The 18,143-nt window shown below is 43.3% G+C and overlaps 1 protein-coding gene across 4 annotated transcripts in view; it reads left to right on the forward strand.

The window, feature by feature from the left end:
- afap1 (actin filament associated protein 1) overlaps positions 1–18,143 on the forward strand; it is a 122,408-nt gene that overhangs the window by 73,588 nt on the left and 30,677 nt on the right. For all 4 annotated transcript variants that reach the window (XM_011473453.3, XM_011473451.3, XM_020701974.2 and 1 more), the window contains 5 exons: positions 13,230–13,338; positions 13,465–13,676; positions 13,912–14,091; positions 15,900–15,974; positions 16,063–16,138. In XM_011473453.3, the coding sequence (XP_011471755.1) occupies positions 13,230–13,338; positions 13,465–13,676; positions 13,912–14,091; positions 15,900–15,974; positions 16,063–16,138 (652 nt within the window). The remainder of the gene's footprint in view (positions 1–13,229; positions 13,339–13,464; positions 13,677–13,911; positions 14,092–15,899; positions 15,975–16,062; positions 16,139–18,143) is intronic.

Here is an 18,143-nt window from a genome sequence, read left to right on the forward strand (position 1 = left end):
TTCAAAACAACACTCACAAGCAGAAACTTTAACAGGTTTGATTCCAGCTCCCCCTCCCCCAGCTGCCCCCCTACTCCTCTTCTGGGTGATCAACGGTCTTCCTCCCACCTTCTAGGGCCATTAACACCTCAGCTCCCCCCACCTCCCTCCCTCAGCTGCCCTGCATGGCATCCAAACCAGTTCTTAAACAGGTCTGACACCAGCTCCCCCTCCCTCATCAGTCCACCCAGTTATCCACTGAACGACCACTGGACTCCTTCCACTCACCTTCCAGGGCAATCATCAGCACCTCTGAAATCCCCTCCCCCCTCACCACAGCTGACATCTTTCACAGACCCTACCCCCACCTCCCAAAATGGACTGCTCATCACATCCACTCAGGCCAGGAGAGAGCTGGAGAGGCTCAACCAGCGAAAGGCTGCTGGACCTGATGGCATCAGTCCCCGGATATTCAAGAACTGTTCCAGCCAGCTATGTGGTGTACTTCAGCACCTGTACAACCTGAGCCTATATCTTCAGAGGATCCCAGTGCTGTGGAAGACTTCCTGCCTCATCCCGGTGCCAAAGAAAAACCATCCTGAGGCCCCTAGTGACTACAGGCCTATAGCACTGACCTCCCATGTTATGAAGGTCATGGAGCGGCTGGTGCTGTCACATCTCAGACCCCTGTTGAGCCCCTTCCAAGACCCTTTGCAGTTTGCATACCAACCCAAGGCTGGAGTGGAGGATGCACTGATATACCTGCTGCAGAGGGCATACTCCTCCCTGGAAAAGCCAAACACCACAGTGAGGATAATGTTCTTTGACTTCTCTTCAGCCTTCAACACCATCCAGCCGAGAATGATGAGGGAGAAGTTAGGGAAGATGCAGGTGGATGCCCCCCTCGTCTCGTGGAATGAGGACTACCTGACAGGTCGACCTCAGTTTGTGAGACTGCAGAGCTGTGTGTCTGACACCCTGATAAGCAACACAGGAGCCCCTCAGGGAACCGTGCTGTCCCCCTTCCTATTCACCACATACACAGCTGACCTCCAGTACCACTCTGAGCTTTGTCACCTCCAGAAGTACTCTGATGACACAGCTGTAGTCGGGTGTGTGAAAGATGGACGGGAAGAGGAGTACAGGAGCCTCGTGGAGCGTTTCGTCAGGTGGTCTGGGGAAAATTACCTGCAGCTAAACGTGGCCAAGACTAAAGAGATGGCGATTGACTTTAGCAGGAGAAAGTCTCCGCCCTCCCCAGTCTGTATCGGTGGGACGGATGTGGAAATTGTCTCGTCCTACAAGTTCCTGGGAGTACATCTAGACGATAAACTGGACTGGTCCACAAACACTAAGGCGGTCTACAAGAAGGGCACGAGCAGACTTTACTTCCTGAGGAGACTCAGGTCCTTCAATGTTTGCAGCAGGATGCTCCACATGTTCTACCAGTCTGTCATGGCGAGCACCATCTTCTTTGCTGCAGTGTGCTGGGGTGCTGGCATCAAAGCAAAGGAGGCCAACAGACTGAACAAACTTATTAGAAAAGCAGGGTCTGTTATTGGCTTCAAGATTGCCAATCTGGAAGAAGTAGTGGGGGACAGACTACTGGCTGAACTGGGAACCATCATGGACAATCCCTCTGTTGCACACTTGAAAGGATGACCTGGACAAATGTGGATTTTTTTAGAGTTAGCCTTTAGTGAGCAGCTGGAACACAAACAGCACACAGTCAATTTCTGTCTCGTGTCTCGTTAAACAGGCTCAGTAGATGCTGCTCTGCTGGCCTGCTCCCTAAAGGTCATCTTCCCCTTGTGGTGAGACAGAAGAATCGCTGTACCAGTAATCTGAGTGCTGTTCAATAAACATGAGCATCACTGATTTTATAAAAAAAGACAACTTACAGGAAAATATGGGGAAAAATATGGGGGGTATGTGACAAATTTGGAAACATTTATTCCTTACCCTTACACTCTCCCCTCAAAAATTAAATGGCGTCCCTGCCATACGGCAAAATCTGACCCTATGTGGCAATTGTTATTGCATTCGGACAGGGTACAACTGTGTAGGAGTTAGAGTTCAACAACCGTTTGTAAGAATACGTCACTGCTCCCACAGTATTTCACACGACAGGTATCTCCCCCTTTCTGCCATATGCTTGCAGATGGTGTCATTGTGCAGGATGACAGTCCACTGCTACGTCCATCAATCGCAGGGGTATCTGTATTCCCTCTGAGTAAGGCACTTTAACATAGTTTATACCTCCTAGTTCACATATGATACAGTAACCTTAACATAACCATTTAATCATCCCCACTGTAAAAATAAGGCATACTGTCTATTTTGTGTATATAAAAAACACTTAAACATTACAAAAGAAAAAGATTTGTTGTCTTACTGGAAATGAACATCGGAACCAAAATAATTCTAACTTAGCTGTCACATTAATCTTAACTCTTTACCAGAACATTTCAGTCAGATGCCATAACAGGCTGTCCTAACTGATGGTAAGTAAACCTTAACTTTGGCTTTTTCATTCTGAAAGGATACTTTCTCTCCTCAGCACATGACGGTTGGACCTCTTCTTGATCACTGCTTTCCGTTTCAGGCTGACTGAGACTGGCACCTTGAGAACATTCGTCTTCTTGTATCTCAACGTCCTCATGAAGCTCGCCCTCCTCATTTTGTGGCTCATTCTCATCTTGATGTTCAGCTGCAGTGCTTCCTTGATCAGTTGGAGGTTCCACTTCACACTGACGCTTCTGATGATCTGTTGGCCATCCCGTGATTCCTGTCCAGTCATCATCATCCCCTGAACTGTCGTCTTGCTCTGTTTGTGGAGATCGTCCTTTGTTGACTCTGGGTTTCTTATTGTTTTGGTATCCTTGTAAGGTTTCTTCATCCACCGGCAAGAAGTTGCATGGCAAGAGAAGGTTTCTGTGGACCACACAGACTCTACCTCTTCCATTTTCAGCTTTGATCTCATAAACTGGACTGTCCTGATGTCGTCTTTGTGTCACTACATACACAGTGTCTTCCCAGAAAGATCTCAGTTTCCCTGGTCCTCCTTTTTAAATGAGATTTCTGACCAGCACTCTACATCCTGGCTCCAGCTCAGCACCATGAACCTTCTTGTCATAGAGTAGCTTTCCTCGTCTTCCCTCTTTGTGTGCTGTCTCTGACGCCAGCCTGTAAGCATCACTCATGCGAGCTCGCCACTTCTCAGCATATTCTCTGTGTGAACGGCTTTGATCTTTCACTGTGAGGTCAAACATCAGGTCAATTGGAAGTCTGGCGTTCCTTCCGAACAAGAAGTAAGGTGCATATCCGGTTGCTTCATTGCGTGTGCAATTGTAAGCGTGGACAACTTTTGCCAGGGATGCTTTCCAACCAGCTTTATCAGTCTCGGGAAGGTTTCGAAGCATGGCCAGCAGCGTTCGATTAAAGCGCTCCACCTGACCGTTCCCCTGAGGATGGTATGGCGTAGTTCTCGATCCTTTGACTCCACTGTGTTGTTGTAATTTTTCAAACAGCTTATTTTCGAACTCCCTGCCCTGGTTATGATGAAGGCGGGTGGGAAAACCCAATCTTAAGACAAAATCTCCAAATATTTTTTCTGCCGCTGTTTTGGCACTCTTGTTTCTGCAGGGGTAAGCCTGAGCGAACCGCGTAAAGTGGTCCATCACAACCAGGATGTATTCGTATCCCCCCTTACATTTCTCTAAATGTAAGAAATCAACAGAAACCAGTTCAAATGGGTAGGTGGTGGTAGTGTTGATGAGGGGCGCTCTGGTTGGCTTATTGGGGCGCCTGTTTTTCAGACAGCTGCATCCCTGAGTTACATAGTACTCAATGTCCTTCTGCATGTGAGGCCAGTAAAAACGGTCTCGGATGAGGGTCAGAACTCTCTCGACACCTAAATGGCCCATGTCCTCATGCAATTCTTTGTAAATAAGCTTGTGAAATTTCTTAGGGAGTAGTAGCTGTGAGCGGTTGGATGTTTTCCTATACAGTAGACCCTCTTTGTCCACATACAGCTTCTGCTTTTGTCATGTAAGAGCACCTATTCCTTTGTTGTGAGCATGGGTTCCACCTTTTGGCCACTCATTGGTTGTGACAAACTTGAGCACCTCACCAATTACAGGATCCTCCTGCTGTGCCAGTCTAAGGTCTGCTTTAGGAATCTCCTCCACTGACATCCAGGCCTCCTTCTGAATCTCTGTTATTGCTGTTGAGATGGTCAGAGGGCACAACCAAGGCTCACCTTCTGCCAGCTGGACAGCCAAAGGTTCAGTCACGCTGTTCATTACCTCCGGTGTCACAGTCTCGGTGCAGTTTTGGATGAAATGGTCTATGTCTAGAGGCATGCGTGACAGACCATCGGCATCCCTGTTGGCTCTCCCTGGTCGATACTTAATAGTGAACTGAAAATCAGCTAGTTCAGCCACCCATCTGTGTGTGGTGGCATTTAGCTTGGCTGTTGTGAGTACATATGTGAGTGGATTATTGTCAGTGTAGACAACAAATGGTGGCGAGTAATAGAGGTAATCTCTGAACCTCTCACATATGGCCCATTTCATGGCAAGGAACTCCAACTTTCCTGAATGGAGGTGATAGTTCTTTTCTGGAACAGTTAAAGTCCTTGACCCATAAGCAATAACCACTAGCTTCCCACTCTGCCTTTGGTAGAGGACAGCTCCAAGTCCTTCCTGTGATGCATCACAGTGTAGGATAAACTGCTGCTCAAAATCAGTGTAACCCAGAACTGGAGGCTGAGTGAGACAGTCAACTAACTGACAAAGTACCTGTTGATGTGCAGCTGACCACACAACTGGGTGAGATGATGGTAACCGGCCTCCTTTGTTTTTTGTCTTTTTGTCAAGCTTTTTCCTTCCATCTTTTACCTTTGAAGCCTTCTCACTGGACAGCAGATCATACAGGGGCTTGGCAATCCGTGAGAAATTAGGAATGTAGGTGCGGTAGTAGGAGATGAATCCCAACAACTTCTTCAGTTCCCCGATGGTGGACGGGTTCCTCTGGTTTAAAGCTTGAACCGGTGCGATGTCAGCAGGGTCCATGGTGTACCCATCAAGAGTTACCAGCCTTCCTAAGAACCTCACCTGCTTTTTAAATAGCTCACATTTTTTTGGTGTTAACTTGACTCCATGGTTCTCATAGCGCTGAAGAACCTTTCTCAGATCACTAAGGTGGGCTTCAAAAGTTTTAGAGTGCACAAGATTATCATCCAAATATGGTAGACAAAGCACATCTCTCAGTCCCACAAGACACTCTTCCATTGACCTCTGGAACTTTGCCGGCGCTGATGTTAAACCAAAAGGGATTCTTACCCACTCATAAAGCCCCCATGGTGTGATGAACGCGGTGAGAGGGCGACTGGACTCCTCCAGAAAGTCCTGATGGTACGCTTTCCCTTGGTCAAGGACGGAGAACCAGGAACTTCCTTTCAGGGTGTTCAGCATATCTTTTATGCGGGGAATCGGGTGGCGATGAGGTATGGATTTCATGTTTAGTTACCTGTAATCACAGCACAAACGAAAACTACCATCCTTTTTCTGCACACATACTATAGGGCTGGAGTAGGGAGATTTTGATTTTTTTATCCACCCTCGATTCAACAAATCTTCCAGGTACTCTTTAACCTCTTTGTGAAGTGGTTTTGGGACTGACATATAGGTTCGCCTCACCGGTGTGGGGTCGTTGAGACGTATTTTAAGTTGGAGAGAAGGGATGGTGCCAACATCATGATCATCACGAGCAAAGACTCTACATTCTTCCCTTAATAATTTCTTTACCTGTTGCTGCTGTGCTGGGGGAAGATGGTCGAGAGGGACAGGTGGATCCCACGGGTCTTCACTGCTGTAAGTTGCCACATCTTTTGAATCAAATGCCAGGTTACCTTGTTGTGTGTTTGACTGTTCAGTGGTTAAGAGGTTTGATTTAATCTGTCTTGTTTCTGCCACTTTTGAGTTTGCAGGATAAATTGTTCTTACCATCTGAGTTTGACCAATTACAGTTCTTGGAGGCAATAAAACATCATGAGCTGTGTTATTTGTGACTGGGAGGATGATGCGGGACCACGTACCTTGTTGTAACTTTATGACACCCTCCTGTGCCTCCAGACCCTCAAGCAGCTGTGATGTTTGGTCAGGCTCAAAGAGTGCATCTTGTCGTGTGGGTAGTGGGCCTGCTCTCACACTACACTTGACAGCTCTCGTCTTACCAGCTGGGATACTTATAGGTTTTCTCCCTGTCTTCACTGCACCCTCGTCAAGTCCATCATCTCCAGATTTCATCACTTTCAGGAAGACTTCTGCTTTCTTACAGTCGATGGAGAATGCAGCACTGATGACCTCTGTAGCAACACGGGGTGGTTATATTCACTTTTCCAGCAGATGTTCAATCACATTGAAGCCAATGATTGGCTCCTCTGCAACGCCACATTCTGAGGATACAAGAACTGGGACCAATAAGTCAAATGGTGCAGGTTTGGCTGTGGGCAACGCAAATTTGACTTCAACCCATCCAGAGAAAGGAATTGAAGTCTGATTTACAGCTCGTCCATCTAGTGCACCAGGTCCAATGATCTCACTTAAACGTCTTACACTGGTGTGTGGAAGGTTTTGCTGTCTCCACTTTTCATTGATAAGGCAAACCTGTGATCCAGTATCCCACAATGCTTTTGTTTCGATGCCATCAAGCAGACAGGAAATTATGTGCTTCTTTCCGATGAGGTTCAGGAGCTGAGCCCTCCGTTTTGGGGAGAGAAGGCTAACAGTGACTGTCTCGTGTATCTGATCTTGGGCATTAAATGCTACTTTTGTCTCCAAATGTTTAATACTGTCTGTGAGGATCTTGTGGGTGCATTGTTGCAGTTCGCTTTGTTGACCAGGTGTGGGCTGGCAGGCTGCCACTGTGTTGGCCAGCATGTCAATTTGCTCTGATCTGTCTGAAGGTCTCCTCTGCATTCTACATCCTTTAGACAGGTGTCCACTCTGTCCATATTTAAAACAATGGTTACATTGTTCCCCAATGTTTTTGTCCTGACAGTCTCTGCAGCCTCGTTTCCGTACCACATGGCGTGGTCTGGAAGGTCGGTGTGAATTCTGGATGGCTCCTTTAATTTCAGCAATTTCCCCCTTTAACTGGCTGATGATCTCTAGAAGCGCAGTTTCTTTTTGACTTGATGTTGAATTTGTTTTTACAGCTTTACTCTTTGTTGGTGTGGGAGATGGCTGTCTTTGTCCGCCGACTGCACCAATTGTTGTTTCATGGACCGGTGGTGTCTCAACCTTTACTTCTCTCACTCTTGGTTCCCTGTTCTTCTTGAATTTTTGTTGTCTCTCCCATTCAAAACTTGCTGCCTCATTTATCTTTGTTATTAGGACATCATCGGTGATGGATGGATCATCTAGATAGTTTTTAATCTGATATTTCACGTTGTCACTGCTTAAGCCTGTAGCAACAGCTCGCAAGAATTTCTTCTGTATCAGATCAGCACTGTACTGTTCATCTGTGCCTGGTTCCTTTGATGATGCTAGAAGTCTCTCCTTTAGTTCTATTGCACGGAACAGGAAGTTCTGTGGAGACTCGTTGTTTTCTTGGGTGACATTTATCAGCCGATGATACAGATCAGTGGAACTATCTTCCTTGTAATGCCCTCGCAGGATGGTACGAAGCTGTGGGAGTGTGAGGTCCGTTTTAATTTCTAGTATGTCACGGAGGCTTAAACCAGGACTGATGGCTCTGATGACAGCTTCAATAATTTCAGCCTCACTGTGATTTCTCTTAAGTCCCATTTTAATTTGGTGGATCAAGTTTGAAAGATTGTCTTTTTGGCCTCGTTCTCCTATTTGCCCATTAATCCTGAACTCTCGGCGAATTGTCAGTTCAGGTGGCACAACTGCTGTTGGACCAGTAAAGTCAAAACTTGAATGACTGCTTTGTGCTTGGGTGGACGTTTTGTTCGTCAGCCTTGACATCTCTTCCTCTAATTTCTTGCTTGCAGTCTGAAAACTCAGCTGTAAAGCTGCATACTGCTCTTTCAGACTGGTTAAGGCAGCTGCATCTTGACTGGTTTCATCACTAACTTTCATTTGGCTGTCTCTTTCTTTCACTTCATTTGCATGTTTCATTTAGCGGTCCAAATATGCATGTGCTACCTCCTCATCTTCATTTTCTATTGCAGTATCAACTGCTTCACTAATGGGTCTGATCAGCGTATGCTTTCTTGTTTCTTTCTCAGTTGAGATTTTAGCTTTAAAACACACCTCTTGCAGTTGGTCCAACTTTAGCTGCAGCAGAACTTCACTCAGCTGGCCCTGTAGTTCCTCCAACTCCATCTTTGTGTGTTGCCCTCCAATTTCCTCTCTTCAACAGCACTGCTGATCCCACTTCTGACACCAGTTTTTGTTGCACATTTGAAAGGATGACCCGGACAAATGTGGATTTTTTTAGAGTTAGCCTTTAGTGAGCAGCTGGAACACAAACAGCACACAGTCAATTTCTGTCTCGTGTCTCGTTAAACAGGCTCAGTAGATGCTGCTCTGCTGGCCTGCTCCCTAAAGGTCATCTTCCCCTTGTGGTGAGACAGAAGAATCGCTGTACCAGTAATCTGAGTGCTGTTCAATAAACATGAGCATCACTGATTTTATAAAAAAAAGACAACTTACAGGAAAATATGGGGAAAAATATGGGGGGTATGTGACAAATTTGGAAACATTTATTCCTTACCCTTACACCTCCCATCCCCTCTTCAGGGAGGTGGACAACCTGAGAAGCAGTTTCAGCGGTAGACTTATACACCCCCGCTGTGCCAGAGAACGATACAGGAAGTCATTCCTGCCATCAGCCATTAGACTCTACAATTCATCTGGCAGACTTGGATGTACATGAGAATTCTAGAGTTACAGACTGTACAGTTATTCTATTATTATTTTATTCAAATTTTTCCTCTTTTCTTCCCTGTATATTTTGTGTCTGTGTCTGTCTTTATCCCCCTATTTCCTTATTGCTGCTACTGCAACTAAATTTCCCTTCAGGGATTAATAAAGTTGTTCTTGAATCTTGAATCTTGAATCCTGAAATGGCTGCAGAGGGCCCAGATATACATGAAGACTCGTTTTTTAACGGTCCTGTTTACTGATGATTGCCGTACGATGACGATGATGGCCCAGATGGAGTAGTGGATGGTAGGTGGATGGCTACCATGTCCCAACAAGGATGCGACGTCAGCAAGGAGTTTGCGGAGTCATTTTTAGGCCGGAATCATGGAGAGGGAGCCGATCAGCCCCTTTAGGGTCTCTGAAAGTGTGAAAATGAACTCTAAAAAGTAGGTGGAGTTTCTGACTGACCAAATAGATCTGTGGTACAAAAATAAACATCCATGCTATCCGTCACAAAATGATCCTCATGTATGACAATGCACCATCTCCTGCTGCAGGTAATACCTCTGCATCATTGGCTGCAATGGGCAGAAAAGGAGATAAACTGATGGTGTGGCCCCCACCCTCCCCTGACCTGAACACTATTGAGGACCTTTGAACCATCTTCAAGCAATATATCTGAGGGCGGGGGCAGTACACACCCAAACAGCAACTCTGGGAGGCAATTCTGACATCCTGCAAAGAAATCCAAGCAGAAACTCTCCAAAAACTCACAAGTTCAATGGATGCAAGAATTGTGAGGCTGCTCAAAATAAGAGGTCCTATGTTCGAATGGAACTTGACTTATCAATATGTTTTTGATTGGAATAGCTTTGGATTTCAGTAAATGTGACCTCCTAATCTTGAGAAACAACATTTGATAGATGTTTCAAATATTGTGAAACAACATTCGATAAATGTGTGTAATAATTTGGAACAGTGACTTTGAAGGTTTTTAGTGTTGAAACTTATACAATTATTTTTAGGAGGTTTGTTCAATGACGTTTAATATAAACTCTCTGGTTAGTGACGTAAAAATGATGCTGAGTTTCATTTGCATTGAGAACAATTAAAGAAAAATGTCATTATAAGAATAATTTGGAACGCGGTGTAATCATTTACTTGTGAAAATCAGATCCTGGTTATTCCAGCTCTGTGCAATGGTAGCACAGCAGTGTCTCTATCCTATATAACTCATTGGATGTTGCTACCCGAGCCATCCATGCATGTGCATACATTACATCACTTCCTCAGGTAGCGTTGCTGGCTTCTGCTGTTGTTTCAACATGATGGCATTGTTGAAGATGCTTTAATAGTCTGTAATATCTTTGTATAATATAATACAAAAAACATTCCAATTGATCAATGAACCTTCTATTTTTTTGTGTTAATGCAATAGGACTGTACTAAACAGAAATGTAAATCCAGCATTAAGTCCTTGTTTCCACGTGAAGAAGATCAGTAGAAAGCCAAAGACGGTGCAAAGTCCTCAGGGCACCATAAACATACGGTACAGACCAAAAGTTTAGGCACACCTTCTGATTCGGAAGCATTCTTAGAGAATCCTAAGAGTGTGTAAAGCAGTAATCAAAGAAAAAGGTGGCTACTATGAAGAACCTACAATATGACATATTTTCAGTTGTTTCACACTTTTTTTGTTATGTATATAATTCCACATGTGTTAATTCACAGTTTTGATGCCTTTAGTGTGAATCTACAATTTTCATAGTCATGAAAATAAAGAAAACTCTTTAAATGAGAAAGTGTGTCCAAACTTTTAGTCTGTACTGTACGTTTTAAAGATATTCATATTAATCTGATACAGTTTACATACTGTAAAATTTATCAGTAAGATGACAAACTAATTAGATTGTTAACACCATACAGCATTACAAAGTTTCTAAAACAGAGATAATCTGCAGATCATTAACATTGTGAAGGCTCTAAAGTGACTAAATAAATGTTTTGCCTCTCCTGGAGGGCATTCAATTTCAATTTCAATTTATTTGTTTGGAGGATAAGCCCCTTGAGATGTGTCATCTCGTTTTCAAGGGGGTCCTCAACATACAACAAAACAAGCAAATACCGACAGATACAGTTGAGCAAACTTTACATATGTCAAAACAAAGAAAAACTTAAAATTTACAAGACAACGAGCAGGCACACACACACACACATTGACATTTAATGCACCTACTAGCAATTAGTTTAAGGGAAGGAAACAAAAATGATAAATAAAAAGCAGAAAAGACATCAAATTAAATCAAAAACAGTTACATGAGTGTTGGAGATGTACTAAAAAGGCATTTTTAAATGCAAAGAACGAAGTTAAAGGGCGAATGGATGGAGGAAGATTGTTCCAGTCAGAGGGTGCCTTGTAATTATATGAATATTTTCCGATTTCTTTTTTAACTCTTGGAACAACAAAAAAGATTTGATCTGCATGACGTAAATCATAAGAAGACTGAAAAGGAATTAGATATTCTTTGAGATATTCTGGGTAGCTGAGGTTAAAGGCCCGTACACACCGGGACGAATTTCGCGTGCGATTTTTGCCGACGTTTAACGCCTCGTGACTAAACAAAGGGCACCAATGACAGTGTGCACACCGACGCGAAAAAACGCCACGCGTCAAAGCGTCACTTTTTAAAAAACGCCTCGGGTTCGTTTTTTTTTTTTTTGACGCGTGGCGTCAAAATCTATTCGACCAATGAGAATGGCGCTTTTGCACACGTGTCTGGAGCTTCTGAAGTTACAGTAAAACACAACTTGGGGGCGCTCAAACACAAAACTTCCTTGCTGAGCACACATACCAGCGAAGAAGATAGACGCCGAGTAGCGTCTACACTGCCGCGAAGAAATAATGACGGACATTCTAAAACATCCCCGAACCAAGCACCAGTTAGAGCTACTGGTGCTTGAAATATTCATGTTTTCTTTGTATGATTCTGACAAGCGCGTAAATACTTGCTCTCTTCTTCTGAGTGAAAAGTGACTTTAAGAAGCGTAAAGTTGCGCAGCGCCACCTTGTGTACAGGAGTATTTCTGTTTTACATCAAGCGCCATCTAATGTCAGGGAGTGAAATTGCATGTTCGCTCGGCTCATCGTCAGCGAAAATCGCCTGGGTGTGAACACAAAAAACGTGGCGAATAACGCCTGGCGGATATTCGTCCCGGTGTGTACAGGCCTTAATACATTTGAAAATGTACAATAGCCAGTGAAGTTGACGTCGGCAGGAGAGGAGAAGCCAGGACAGTTGCTGAAACATAAGACAGCGGTGAGTTCTAAACGGACAACGAAGAAAAACCAACACAAGCTATTATAAATAACATTCAGTGGTCGGAGGTTAGTGAGAGTAGTGTTTTTATAAATTATGTCACCATTAAAGTTTTGCCACTAGGTGACGCTCGTTCTATAGGATTACACTTTATTCCAGAAGATGGAGCAAAAAACTGTTCTTTAGACCACAGATGGCTACTTTAAAAAGTTTCCTTTATCCCTTGTGCTATCTTAGGCACTTTGACATTGGGAGTTGGGTCATCTAGACCCACTAAACAGTGCTCTGAATCTTTTTTCTTCAATGATTTGTGATCTTCACTGGTGTCCATGGATTACATGAAATCCTCTCCACCCTTATCCACCTTTGTCAATCAAGATTCAAGATTAACTTGATTAATCCACGAAGGGAAATTTAGTTGTAGTAGCAGCACCACTGAAATAAGATAAGAGATAAGAGATAAAAAATAAACACGAGACACAAAATATACAGGGAAGAAAAGAAAAAAAACAAGCAGGAGATATACAGTCGAAAACTCTAGAACTCTCAATAATCTTATGTACATCCAAGTCTGCCAAATGATTTGGTATGGGTCATGGTAGGGATAACACGTCAATGGTCATCTTGACCCCATAGGATAGCACAAGGGTTAAAAGAGTTTGGAAAATTCCTGCCTGTGAGTAAATAAAGCTTTTCATTGAGTCATTGATTAATCTATGTTTAGGTCGACCGAGCAACAGCATTAGCTGTCCTATGGGAAATTCCATTATACGTTAGCATCAAGCTAGCAGACTTTGGCGATACTGCTGTTCTGCCTTAGGTCACCTAAAAAGGAAAGGTGAAAAAGATTGATCTACAGTTTTTTGATCTATTAAGCTTGGATGGATTCAAATTGGTTTTATCAACCCAGCGCCTAGCAAGTGTAAAAGTCACAAAATAGAAAATTGGCAAGTGCAGAATTGCATTTTTTACCATAGCTATCTTGAAAGAATGGAGACTGACTGTGTAATCAACAAAAACTTGGTGTCTGCAGGCTCCCAGCAGTGGCCCTCCTCCTCTGCCGAGTTCTTCTCTTCCAGAAGGTTACTACGAAGAGGCTGTCCCTCTGAGTCCAGGGAAGACACCTGAGTATATCACCTCGAGTAAGTTGCTGGCTCTTTTCTCTCTTTCACTTTCATTTGTATATAGGTGTCCATCAGTAGAAATCTCCAAAACGTATTGCTTTTTGCTTTATTTTAATATGAAAAGATCTATTATTGTTTTCTCAGACTATGATTCAGATGCCATGAGTAGTTCCTATGAGTCATATGATGAGGAAGAAGAGGATGGAAAAGGACGAAAGATGCATCACCAGTGGCCTTCTGAGGAAGCGTCTATGGATCTGGTGAAAGATGCCCTCATTTGTGCCTTTCTGCTGCGCAAGAAACGCTTCGGGCAGTGGACCAAACTCCTGTGTGTCATTAAAGACAACAAACTGCTGGTGAGACACTGGTGCATGCAATACAACTGTTAAAAAAAAAGGTTTCCCATTTTTTAACAGAAAAATGTGAAATAGTAAACAAAAAGATTTGAAAATGTTTAAAAAAACAAGTTTACTTTGACTGGAACTAAAAGAGAATGTATCAGGCAGAAGCTGGAGATAAACTGATCAGTCAAACTTATATCCTTTATATTTATACTGTGTTATTTAGATTCTCTGATGTTTTACCTTCCAGTGTTACAAATCCTCCAAAGACCAAACCCCCCAGATGGAGCTCATCTTGTCGGGATGCAGCATTATTCACGTTCCCAAAGATGGCAAGAAGAAAAAGCATGAACTAAAGATTGTCCATCAGGGGGCGGATGCTTTGGTGCTGGCTGTGCAGAGCAAAGAACAAGCTGAGGAATGGCTGAAGGTAAAGATAATTAAGTGTGAGACCTGTGTGGTAGAGCTTCAGTGGCCTATTCATGCACAGGCCAGTGTTCCCTGGTGGTAATTAAAGTAGCAGTTCTCAGATCAACAAGATAAAATATCATTGTTTTTTTTTAAAAAATACACAAGTTTCAACAAAATGTAGATTCAATTTAATTTAATGTATTTGCTTCATTTGATTTCTGGTTTGCTGCATGCTGGTGCATTGGTTAGCGCTCTCGCCTTACAGTGAGAAGACCCTGGTTTGAATCCCAGCTGGGACTTTTCTTTGTGAAGTTGTATGATCTCATGGTGCATTTTTGGTTTTGTTTGGGTACTCTGACTTCCTCCCACAGTCCACAAACATGCTTCATAATGGGAATGCAAAAGATAACGAAGATATGTATGGAAAAATCGATCGAGCACTGGGAGCAAAAGCACTATCAGTTGAAAACTACAGATATACAGGAAGTATAAATTTGTTTTGTGGCAAACTGTCAGTTTTTTTCCTGTTGTGCTCACTAATCTGTGTTGCCTTATTTATCTACATGTGATGGAAGCAAAAAGACATTCAACCCATTGACAGTATGAAAGAACTGGACTTAGTGGCCCCTCCCCCTGGGGTTCCAAACAGGAAGTGGCTCCAAGAAGCCAAAATCCCATAGACTTCTATAGAGAACCAAACAGCTGCCACTCACTCATTCTATTGGTCAGAATTCTGGCCCTGAAACCTTTTTTTTAAAACATCTTCTTGATAATCCTCTTTTTTTTCATGATATTTATTTCTTTTTCGCGTATCATTCAAGTTAAAAACTGACCAATTGGTTGCCTCAGTAAAAGCATGTGGTGCCCACTGCCCCCCCCCCTAAACATTTGATTGACAGATTCTCCTGAGCTGCTTTCAGTGGAAGGGGTGTGGACTTTGAACAAGCTCACTCCTGATTGGCAACAAGTGGCTCTAGAAACGTCGACTCAAACTGACTTGGACCAATCACTGTCGTCTGTCTCCAACATGGCGCCACCCGTATCGTGGAAAAATGGCGACTGAATTGGCTTCATTACACCGGTGCCAGAAGTACAACATTTTCTAATATAAGAAGTGGAAGAACTCTTCTGTGACGGATTGGGCAACGAGGAAACCCAGGGGCAGGAAGGACATGACACAGATCATCGAATTATCAAAGGTTTTAATAACCAGAATGAACAAAACCAAAATCAGGGAAGGTTCAAAAGGCAATGAGACACTGAACGCGAGAAAGCCACACCTCATAAAGTAGCTTAATAAGAAAGTATTGATGAGAAAATATTGCAGCTGTGTCTCTCACAGGAGATCTCAGAGGAGGGGAGGGCATCCAGGAGAAGTCACAGCCTGCAACTCTTCTTTCCATGTTTTATCAGAGTAAACTTTATTTAGGGACACTTTTATGTACAATGTGTGTGTCTGATGTGTGGGAAATGTGGAGAATCTTTGATAGAATATTCTATGCAGTTTATCAAAGTTGATACAGCTCTTTCATGTGCGCCCCACCTTATTTTAATTAAATATTTATAGGAATTCTAAACTTTGTCTTTGCCTTAAATGCTGTTTGGTTTCATCCATCCCAGTTTTGTGCATAATGACCAAACATCTCCACCTTACTTTCATGTATTATTTGTACTAAAAAATCACTCAAATAAAATGACAGCTGTCTTGGACATAAATACCTTCTAATTAGGACCATCAGTCTTAAAAACTGATAAGTCATACTTTTTGAATAATGTGTAAACTGGTTAAAGAAGAACTTCATCAAACCTTTCTTGATATTTTTTCAGGTGATGAGAGAGGTGTGTGTTAGTGGAAGTGCAGACATAGATGGAGCTGGATCTGGACTGCCTGAACTTGAGAAGGTAAACTAAATGGATAGTTATCTGCTGATGTTTTTGCTGCAGCGATTGTTTCAGGTCAATTTTGCTGAACTCACTTTTTTGCTGATAGAGAACGCCATGTGACAGACCAAATTCAGATGGTGAAGCAGCCCATGAGAACGGTCACAGTGAATGGAGAGATCCGGGTAATGTTTATTTCTACACGTCACAGTTCAATTTAATCAATTTAGTACTTTATTAATCCAAAAGAAGTAAAAACTTAAACAGCAGCTTTTCATGCAGTATCATAGCTACCTTGCAAGGTCACTGGAAGCAATGTGGTCCACAAATATCAAGGAATAATGCTTTCATTTCATCCATTAGGCCAGGGGTTGGGAACCTTTTTGGCCGAGAGAGCCAGAAACGCCACATATTTTTAAATGTAATTTCATGAGAGCCAATTACAATAAGAGTACAATAAGTCTGTGGATTCTTTTGAATAACATTGTTATGCTGTTGCTAATAAATGATGAGTATTTCTGAGCATTAATGTGATTCTGGTGCTGCATGGTGGTTTTGCTGATGGTCTAGTCTGGTTGATACGTGGTGAGTTTCAGCTTCATGCGGGCGTTGAGACTTCCATCAGTTAGACGAGATCGTAGGTAGGTCTGAATGTTCTTTAGATGTGAGAAAGTCTGCTCACATGCAGATGTGGAGCCAAACATCGTCAGTACAGCAACACTCCCACGCTGCAGTGTGAAGAATGTGACGGTCAGCGCATTCCAAGTTTTGACAATCAGCTGGTCTGCAGGTTGAAGTTCTTTCATTTCTTACCACTTGTGTTGGCTTGCCAGCGCTGCTTGCTGTCGTTCAAGTCTATCCAGATCTTCATTCAGTGACTTGAACTTATTCACCCACAAGTCTGAGGCCTTCAGGTCAGCAGCTTGTAGCACAGAATCTCTGACAGAGACACCGGGGATGTAATTCAAGTCCGTGCTGTCCACAGCGCACTCGTGTGGATGGGTGATGAACTTAAAAAGACGAGTGTGCTCGCGAAATTCTCCAAAGCTCGCTTTGAATGACTGCAGGAGATTACATGTGAAGCCTGCTAGCTGCTGAAGATCAAGATGTTGATCAGGGTCACTTGCTATGCATGCATCTTTAAACTCTGCCAGTTTTTCAAAGTGCATTAAACGACCCGTTTCAATGTCGGCGATGAAGAGTTCCAGCTTGTTTTCAAATGCAAACACTGTTGTTGCAGGGATAAGATTGTATTTCTAACCCCTTGCATTTTCACATTGAGGTGGTCTAAATGTGCAGTCATGTCCACGAGATAATAGAACTTCAGGAGCCACTTAGTGGCAGATAACTCAGGATGCCCGACATTTTTCATTTCAAGAAAAGTCCGGATTTCGCTCAGACAAGCAGCAAAACGGCTGAGCACCTTCCCACTTGACAACCAACGCACGTTGCTGTGCAGAAGCAGATCAGGATAACTATTCCCAACTTCACCCAGCAGAGATTTAAACTGGCGATCATTTAAAGCTCGGGCAACAATAAAGTTGATCAACCAAACGGCCAGTGACATCACCTCGCCGAGCTGCTCGCCACACATCTGAGCACAAAGCGCCTCCTGATGTAGGATGCAGTTAAAACTTAGGATGCGACATTTGCTCCACGCAGGGCAGATCAGCACATGACACCTCAGACTCTCTCTCTTCACTTCCTGTGATGCTCCTTTTTAAATGATAAGCCCCTCCTATTGGGCGTTGCTCTTCATTACCTCCTAGGTAATATCACAGGAATCAGTCTTACGTTGTCCAGCAAGACATGTTTCAACATATAATACATAATAGGGTGGGTACCACGACCATCTGACGGTGCCACACCGTCACACTCTGTTTTTCCCCACCATGCACGGAGCACCATCAGTGCACACCAAAAAAGTTTGTCCATCGGTAGATTTTTTTCTTTAGCAAACTCATTGAAGGATTTAAATAAATCCTCCCCTCTTGTTGTGCCTTTCAGAGGCAAAACAGCAAGACTATCTTCATGTAGTGTGTCACCAACAACATACCTTGCAATCACGCTGAACTGAGATAAATTGCTCACGTCTGTTGACTCATCCAAAGTGAGAGTGCCGCATTTATGTCCTTCACTAGTGTCAGCTCAATTTGATTTGACATCATGATGGTCTGATCGTGAAAAGTT

Source organism: Oryzias latipes, chromosome 18 (assembly GCF_002234675.1).
Source record: "Oryzias latipes chromosome 18, ASM223467v1".
Classification (NCBI taxonomy): domain Eukaryota; kingdom Metazoa; phylum Chordata; class Actinopteri; order Beloniformes; family Adrianichthyidae; genus Oryzias; species Oryzias latipes.